Here is a 9,970-nt window from a genome sequence, read left to right on the forward strand (position 1 = left end):
CTTCCCAGACCCCAGTTGAACCGTCCAACCCATGCTAACATGGAAAGCGGACGTTAAACGATGATGATGATGATTTCCAATCCATTCATCCTTCTTCTCCACACTCTACTCTTGGGAGAGTCATGTGGGGGTAGAGTCCTATCCAAATCAACCATTGATACACTTTCTACCTGGATTCCCAAACATGACCAAGTAAGTCTATGAATATTGTTCAACCATCTTATTCTTGGGTCTACTCCTTACTCGTTGACTCAGCTTGAAGAATCTGTCTTGTGATTCCTTCCTATGATATTCTAATCTCATGGCCCATAGCGCCAGAGCTGTAACCTTTCAATGCCAAAGTTAATTTTTCCTGCCATCCTTTCTAGGGATCAATAAAATAAATTTGATTGCTCTAATCAGCTACAGTCTACATCTCTGCACAAAAGTTTGTCATTAAGATATATAAAGAAATCCGGCATAGTTGTGTGTTTAAAAAGTTTGCTTTCCAACCATGTGGTCTTGGTTTCAGTCCCACTATAGAACACATTGGGCATTTTCTCCTATAGCCCCCAAGCTGAACTAAGCCTTGAGTAAATTTGGTAGATAGAAACTGAAAAAGACCTATCGTGTGTGTGTCATCATCATCGTTTAGCGTCCGCTTTCCATGCTAGCATGGGTTGGACGGTTCAACTGGGGTCTGAGAAGCCAGAAGGCTGCACCAAGCCCAGTCTAATCTGGCAATGTTTCTACGGCTGGATGCCCTTCCTAATGCCAACCACTCCGTGAGTGTAGTGGGTGCTTTTTACGTGCCACCGATACATATATATTTTGCTTCTTTCAGTCATTTGGCTGGAGCACCGCCTTTAGTCAAACAAATTGCCCTCAGGACTTATTCTTTGTAAGTCTAATACTTATTCTGTCGGTATCTTTTGCCGAACCACTAAGTTACAGGAACATAAACACACCGGCATCAGTTGTCAAACGATGGTGGGGTAACAGACAAACATATACATACACATATATGTATACGACAGGCTTCTATCAAATCCACTCACAAAGCTTTGGTCAGCCCGAGACTATAGTAGAAGACACTTGCCCAAGGTGCTATGCAGTGGGACTGAACCTGGTAGAACCAGATGTAGTTCTCAGGGAGATTCAGCTGGACACGAAATGTGACACGGCTGGCCCTTTGAATTGCAGATACTTCTCATTGTTGCCAGCTGAGTGGACTGGGGCATCATCATCATCGTTTAGCGTCCACTTTCCATGCTGGCATGGGTTGGACGGTGCAACTGGGGTCTGGGAAGCCACAAGGTTGTACCAGGCCCAGTCTGATCTGGCAATGTTTCTACGGCTGGATACCCTTCCTAACGCCAACCACTCCATGAGTGTAGTGGGTGCTTTTTACGTGCTATCAGCACAGGTGCCAGACGAGGCTGGCAACAGCCACGGTCGGATGGTGCTTTTTACGTGCCACCGGCACGGAAGCCAATCGGGGCAGCGCTGGCAACGACCACGTTCGGAGGGTTCTCTTATGTGCCACTAGCACTGGTATCACAGCTGGGGCAATGCAAAATAAAATGTCTTGCTTAAGGACACATGCTACCGAGAATCCAAACCCCCAATATAACGATTGTGAGCCAAACGCCCCTAACACAAAGCAATGCACCTTCAGAAGAAAAAAAATAACTTCCATGTTTGTCCCTATGACTTAGCTGTTTGGGAAAAGAGACTGATAGAATAAGTACCAGGTCTAAAAAAATAAGTATTTGGGTTGATTAGTTCAACGAAAATTCTTCTAGGTGGTGACTCAGCATGGCTAGTCAAAGAGACTTAAACAAGTAAAAGATAATACACATTTACTTGTTTCAGTCATTTGACTGTGGCCATGCTGGAGCACCGCCTTTAGTCGAGCAAATTGACCCCAGGACTAATTCTTGGTAAGCCTAGTACTTATTCTAGCGGTTTGCCAAGTTACGGAGACGTAAACACACCAGCATCGGTTATCAAGTGATGTTGGGGGGACAAACACAGACATACAAACCTCTACACACACATACATTTATATATATATATATGCAACGGGCTTCTTTCAGTTTCCGTCTACCAAATCCACTCACAAGGCTTTGGTCAGCCCGAGGCTAGAGTAGAAGAGATTTGCCTAAGGTGCCACGCAGTGGGACTAAACCCGGAACCATGTGGTTGGTACGCAAGCTACTTACCACACAGCCACTCCTACGCCTATGAAAGATAATATTTTTTGAGGTTCTTTACATCCTGAGTTCAAATCCCACAGAGGTGAAGTTTATCTTTTTGTCTATAAAATAAAATACCAGTCAAATATTGAGGTCAATTGCTTTGACTAATTTGACTTCCCTAAAGAGGCTTGTGCTTATGCTAGACACATTATTAAGCAAGAACAGTTGTGTAGTTAGGAAATTCACTTCTTAACTACTTGGCTTCAGGTTCAATCTCATTGCATGGTATCTTGAACAGGTGTCTTCTATAACCCTCAACTAACCAGTCTTAGCAGATTTAATAGAGAAAAGTCTGTTTTGTGTGTGTGTGAGACAAGCCATCCAACCCATGCCAACATGGATGACGGACGTTAAGTGATGTCAATTTAATATATTATGGATCTTTTCCTTTTGAACGGCAGTTTGTAACATAATTTCTAGGTAACTAAAAAGTTTTAAACTTCGTATACTGGTAGAATGTGTTTATAAAACATCATTTTCTCTTGGTTTTATTGAGAAAATTCTATGGTTTGTAAGATATTTCGTTTGAAAATCCGAGCAAATTATTTTAGCTCAAAAGAGAGCATAGGATTGGTTAAAATTCGAAAAATTAAACTACATTAAACAAACAAATTATAATTTTCTCAAGAAAGCCAAGAGAAAAAAATGTTTTATTTTGACACATTCTACCAGTATACGAAGTTTTAAAGTGTTTAGTTAACTAGAAATTGTCTGCCGTTCAAAAGGAAAAGATCCTATATTATAACTGAAAAGCTCCAATGTCCAGTACTCAGGGTTACATACTTCTGATCACCAGCTGGACAACTGAACCTGCTTTACCTTTGAAATGCTGACTTCAAATTTTGGCACAAAGCCACGAATTTCGAGGGAGGAGTACAGTTGATCACATCAACCCCAGTGCTCAAATGGTGCTTAGTTTACTGACCCCAAAAGGATGTAAGGTAAAGTCGACCTCAGTGGAATTTGAACTCAGAACGTAAAGACAAAATGCCACTAAGCATTGTGCCGGGCATGCTGATAATTCTGCTAGCTTGACACCTTTTTCCTTTGAAATATTCCAAACGAATATTTCCAAAGAAAAGCAGGCTTGGTTTACAAGCTGATGATCGGAAGCGAGTAACTCTGAGCACTGGAAATCGGAGCCTTTCAATTACAATGAACAATCTACAAGGAGTGGCTGTGTGGTAAGTAGCTTGCTAACCAACCACATGGTTCCGGGTTCAGTCCCACTGCGTGGCATCTTGGGCAAGTGTCTTCTGCTATAGCCCCGGGCCGACCAATGCCTTGTGAGTGGATTTGGTAGACGGAAACTGAAAGAAGCCTAACGTATATATGTATATATATATAAATGTGTGTGTATATGTTTGTGTGTCTGTGTTTGTCCCCCTCGCATTGCTTGACAACCGATGCTGGTGTGTTTACATCCGCGTCACTTAGCAGTTCGGCAAAAGAGACCGATAGAATAAGTACTGGGCTTACAAAGAATAAGTCCCGGGGTCGATTTGCTCAACTAAAGGCGGTGCTCCAGCATGGCCGCAGTCAAATGACTGTAACAAGTAAAAGAATAAAAGAGTAAAGAGTATCCAACGAAGCTACAAGAAGATAGCCTCTGTGCAGCATATAAGCTACTGGGAAAGACTCAAGAGATTAAGACTCTATTCCTTAGAGCGTAGGCGAGAAAGATATGCCATAATATACATCTGGAAGATCCTAGAAGGACTTGTCCCAAACTTTGGCATCGAGAGTTACACAAATGCCAGAACTGGGCGCCACTGCATAGTGCCAAGGACTCCAAATTTGCCATCAAGATGTAGGACAAGATACTGTGATAGCCTGGGCTTCAGAGGCCCACAGCCCTTCAATATCCTCCCGAAGAACCTGAGAGACCTGCATGGGGTGGATGCAGATGTCTTTAAAATAAAACTAGATCTCTTCTTGTCAGGTGTCCCAGATGAACCAACTTCACGGCAGGAGGTGCAGATGAGGGCAGCTGCATCAAACTCTCTCATGCACCAAATGGCAATTGCTAAAATGCATTCGTGAAGTAAAATCATGTAGCAACACCAAATAGCGGTGCCCCAGCATGGCCACAGCTCGTGAGCTGAAACTAGATAAAAATAAAAATAAAAAATAAATAAATACTGAGTCCTGTAATTTACCATTTCTGGAGGATCATACATCCGAAAAAGAAGCACACTGAACGTTAAAACAATGTGTTTACAGGAAGTTAAACGATATGGCTGATGATAGGACGACCAATGGTTTTGCATCCATAAAGCGCTCAGCCTTATAAACGGCTCGTCGACATTCCTATACATTGATGTGTGTCTATGTGCAAGGTCTCAGGGACATAGCGACGGCACAAAGATTCGACGTTGTGGTGGGTAGTCTCCCTTGCATTTATAAATCTCATTTCTGGTCACCATAAATAAATGCTAAATTTCCTGTCTTTTTTTTTTTTTTTAAACCTTTTGCTTTGGCACACAGTCTTGATTATATTAATCAGCTCATTTATACCTGAAACCATATTTCATATGATCTACTGTAGACAAAAAGGTCAAGTTGACCATGATAGCTTTCTTGGGTGATTTCACCTTGACTCCTGTTTCGTCTTCCAGCTATTTTGACTCAGTGAAGCCTTTACGGAATGACTCCCTAATATAACTTCATGCCTTTTGTAGCTGCTCTAGTTGCATTTGACATCCATTCCAGGGCAACAGTTAGAAAACAGACCTTCTGCAGGGTAGGAGGCTCTCTAGTCCTGCTACAGACAAAGACTGGGGTTGATGTGATCAACTGTAATCCACCCGTCTAACACCCGTGGACATATTTGCAAAGTCAGAAAACAGCACAGCTCCCATGTCTTTAGGAAACATTTTTTCACCCTGAGAGTTGTTGAAGCATGGAATAAATTGCCGGCATCAGTTGTTAGTTGTCGGAGCACTGCATCCTTCAAAACTTCCATGCTTTCTGAGATTCGCCAACACTACACCTGATTTTCTCCCCTCCATACACACGCAAGCATGTATCTGACTCATACATTGTTCGCTTTCCAGACATTTGTACATTACTGCATATGCTTTATACGCACTTTCTGACAAGTTGTGATGCACCTGAGCACTGTATACAATAATTTCATTATTATTATAACTGGGTCTGTAATTGTGTGCCAGACGTCAAAACAAACCACATGGCAAAGCATACTAAGAACTTGTCCAATCCATGCTAACAGGATGAAGCAGATGGATGAAAATGATTGATTACGATGGTGACAACAGTGATGAAAATGATGATGATGACAACAAAATTGATAAACATCATCATCATCATCATCATCCTTTAATATCTATTTTCCATGTTGATATGAGTTGAATGGTTAAACAGAAGCTGGCAAGCCAGATGACTGCACGAGGCTCCAGTTGTCTGTTTTGGCATGGTGTCTACAGCTGGATGCCCTTCCTAATGCCTACCACTTTATAGAGTATAATGGATGCTTTTTACACGGCACCAGCGCAGGTGCACTCGTACTTGGCACTGACATGAATGCTATTTACGTGGTGCTGGCATGGGTGTCTTTTACAATGAAAATAATGATGATGGTGGTGATGAAAATGACATCAATGATGGTAGCACGTAAAAAGCACCATCCGATCGTGGCCGTTTGCCAGCCTCGTCTGGCACCTGTGCCAGTGGCACGTAAAAAGCACCCACTACACTCACAGAGTGGTTGGCGTTAGGAAGGGCATCCAACCGTAGAAACACTGCAAGATCAGACTGGGCCTGGCGCAGCCTTCTGGCTTCCCAGACCCCAGTTGAACCGTCCAACCCATGCTAGCATGGAAAACGGACGTTAAACGATGATGATGATGATGGCATGGGTGTCTTTTACAATGAAAATAATGATGATGGTGGTGATGAAAATGACATCAATGATAATGTTATGTATATGTGTATTTAGAGAGAAAGAAAACTCTAAAGGCCTTTTTTTGTTTCCCTAAACTTTTAAAACCAAATAATTTAATCACTTTTTCTCATCCTCAGTTTTATCTTGATTTAAAGGGTCCTTTTTTAGATATTCTTTCTCGTCATGTTTCTCACTTTCCTCTTTAATACTATCATGCCTTTTTAAGTATTTCTTTTGAAACACATCCCACAATTTTTCGTTATCTTCTCCAAGCAGTTCTTTTGTAATATTTTTTACTTTTTCAGGTTCTTTTGGAGCTTCAAAAATTCCAGTTTGAAACATGAATGCACTGTTGCTTAACCCTCCAATCTTTACAGCAACACCTTGGCTCTCATCAGATTCGAAATTTGGTGGTATCAATCCTGCAGCCACAAACCGACGTTCAGCATTGAGAAAGTTAAATGTGGAACAAGCATGGTCCTGAAAGTAACAAAGATATAAGATGTTATCACTTAATTCAAGAGAAATTGTGATAATACTGGGAACAGTCAATTCATTTAAGATTAAAACATTTTTTGAGATAATCTTATGAGGGAAGGAATAATAATAATAATATTGGTAGACTCCCTTCAGTCATGAATGACCATGGGATTGCACCTAGAAAGTTACCCTCCAAGGTACAAGTCCAGGCAAGGTTGATTATGGAAGGCCAGCAGTTGCCCATGCATACCAGTGTTCCTCAGCAGAACATTTTGTAGAGAGCAGAAAAAAAAAAAATGAAAATCAGTTGGTGCAAGGTCTGGTGAATATGGTGCATGGGGTAGAACAAACCAGCCCAAATCCAATATTTTATCCTGCATGATTCTTGCTGAATGTAGTCTGGCATTATCATGGAGAGGCACAATGTTTCTCCTATTGATGAGTACAGGGCATTTTCTCAAAAGATTTTCATGCACACATTGCAGTTGTTGAGAGTATAAGTCAGTATTTAGTGTTTGATTGCAGTTTAAAAACTCAAAATGAATACCATGCTAATCTTATCATACATACAACATAACCCTTCCTTCCATGGAGCTCAGCTTTTAAGGTAGGTTGTGGAGATTTAACGTCATAAACGACCCACTTTCCATCACTGTAATGATGATGATCATCATCATTTAGCGTCCGCTTTCCATGCTAGCATGGGTTGGACGGTTCAACTGGGGTCTGGGAAGCCAGAAGGCTGTACCAGGCCCAGTCTGATCTGGCAATGTTTCTACGGCTGGATGCCCTTCCTAATGCCAACCACTCCGTGAGTGTAGTGGGTGCTTTTTACGTGCCACCGATACAGGTGCCAGACGGGGCTGGCAAACGGCCATGGTCAGATGGTGCTTTTTACGTGCCACCGGCACGGGGGCCAGGCGAGGCTGGCAACGGCCACAGGTCATTTCTCTGCCTTGAAAGAAAACTTGTCACTATGGACATGCAATCTTCCCATGTCTTCTCACTAAGAGTATGTAGAAGCCAAACACCCAGCTTGTTGACTTTTCTTATGTTTTCCAAGTGGTGGCAAATAGTGGATTGGGAGGTGTTGAGGTCAGTTGCTAATTCCCAAATACTTTCATGAGGATTGCTCTTAAAGCATCTTGATCAAAGTGTGATGAGTGTCCTGGTCTAAGTTGATCTCTCAATGACAGATCTCTGGAATGAAACTTTGAAATTCAATTTCATACTTGTCACTCAGTAATGATACCTTGGCCATAAACATTGCATATTTTCTTAGCTGTTTCTGTGATGATTTTTTCCATTCTTAAACTCCCACAACATCACATGTCAGAGATGCACTTTCAATTCATCCATTTTAGGGGAATGAAATTTAATATTAAACTAAGACATGCACACTTTCACTACTTAAGTGTGAATAACAGATGAGGTTGTTTTATTTTTTTTTAAATACTGTAGTTTCCATTTCAATTCTAAACCTGTGAAGTTCAAAATGCATCCCTACAATTTACTTCCAAAAAGCGCAAATTATTTATTACTTGAACTAATATATAGGTCTGTCCGGCATTCGTCACGATAGATTGCTAGCCACTACACATTCTTTATTTTCTCCCCTTGTTTCTTTCTGTGTTCCTTTCTGTGGAAGAGCATAGGTTCGAAACGTTAAAGACTTTTTCATTTCCTGAGCATTATACATCTGTTTGTTGTCAATACCACCTGTCTTCCTCTTTTGTTTTTTTGTGAATTCTCCCTATTTATAGACATACATACATTATCTTCACCCTTTAATGTCCGTTTTCCAAACTAACATGGGTTGGGTGGTTTGACCAAAGCTGGCAAGCCAGAAAACTGCACCAGATTCCAGTTTGTTTTGGCTTGGTTTCTATAGCTGAATGCTCTTCCTAATGGTAACCACTTTACAGTGTGTACTGGATGTTTTTAATGTGGCACCAGCATATATATATACCATAAATCCTCAAGTATAGTCTGCCCTTGAGTATAATACGAAGGGAATTTTTAGGGGGCTGTAACTCTGAAAAACCTAAACCTTGTGTATAATACGCACCCCTTCTCTAACTTGAGTCAAGGAGGTCTATATAACGTCCTTGGTTTGTAAACCTGTATACGGTAACGTCCTTTATTATTATTGTATTTATAACATAATGCAAACGTGTAGCTTTTTTTGTGCATTTTGTTTGCAGAAAATAAAGAAATAACAGTAATAAAAGTAATAACGTTTAATAAATGTTGCTTACTGCAAGTTATGGATGATTCTTTTATGAGTTCATTGCTTTTAGGCTTAGCTTAAGGTATTTTCGCGCCCAACATCACAAAATGCATCTGAATAAACATTGACGGACAACAAATAGAGATTCGGACATTGCTTAGAAAATAATTTTCATTTTTAACCTCGTATATAGTACGCACTAGGGATTTTGACCTTTAAATTTTGGAGGAAAAATGCAGATTATACTCGAGGATTTACGGTATATATATCGCCATGATAGATCGTTAGCTCCTACACGCATTTTTTTCTCTCCTTGTTTTTTTCTGTGTATCTTTCTGTCGAAGAGCGTAGGCTCGAAATGTAAAAGACTTTTTCTGTTTTTATTCCTGAGCGCTATACTAATACATTTGTTTGTTTGTACTCCACCTGCCTTCGTCTTTTGTCTATTTTCGTAAACTTTCACTTTATATATATATATATCTTGATGTGCAGATGTGTTTGTGTCTGTGATTGTCTTCCAACACTGCTTGACAACCAGTATTTATGTTCTTGTAACTTAGTAGTTCAGCAAAAGAGACAAAAACAATAAGTACTAGACTTTAAAGGAATAAATACTGGGGACGATTTGTTTGACTATACCATTCACTGTGGACCCCTAATATATAGCTGCAGTCCAGTGACTGAAACAAGTAAAAGTTTTCCAAGTTGAAATGTGTATTTCTGATATATTTACAATAGAGATTATTCATGTTAACTATGGCCTTCATCTAATAAGATGATATTTTTTAACTGCTTAACCAAACTACAGCTATAAAGAGGGGACAACTGTTTTTAACACTGGATATGTTGAAACAAGAAGAGTAATGTACCTTCCTTTGGGAGTACAACACAATGAACTGTAACAGCCACTGCATAGTAATGAATACGGAAGAAGAGACCGTCGGCGGCGGCAGCAGCGACGTTTTAACGTCCACTTTCCCAAGCTGGCATGGGTTGGACAGAATATTGTTGAGGTGGGTTTTTCTGTGGCTGAATAGAAAATGTATGTATATGTATATATGTTTGTGTATATATATGCATATGTAAATATGTTTGTGTGTCTGTGACTGCCCCGCC

At 40.5% G+C, this 9,970-nt stretch overlaps 1 protein-coding gene across 1 annotated transcript in view; it reads right to left on the reverse strand.

The window, feature by feature from the left end:
* Positions 1-6,221: 6,221 nt before the first annotated feature.
* Positions 6,222-9,970, reverse strand: part of LOC115217492 (NADH dehydrogenase [ubiquinone] 1 alpha subcomplex assembly factor 3) — a 14,249-nt gene continuing 10,500 nt past the window's right edge. Inside the window, exon 5 of the mRNA XM_029787202.2 lies at positions 6,222-6,624. Within this exon, the coding sequence (XP_029643062.1) occupies positions 6,262-6,624 (363 nt within the window). The 3' untranslated portion in view covers positions 6,222-6,261. The remainder of the gene's footprint in view (positions 6,625-9,970) is intronic.

Source organism: Octopus sinensis, linkage group LG11, assembly GCF_006345805.1.
Source record: "Octopus sinensis linkage group LG11, ASM634580v1, whole genome shotgun sequence".
Lineage (NCBI taxonomy): Eukaryota > Metazoa > Mollusca > Cephalopoda > Octopoda > Octopodidae > Octopus > Octopus sinensis.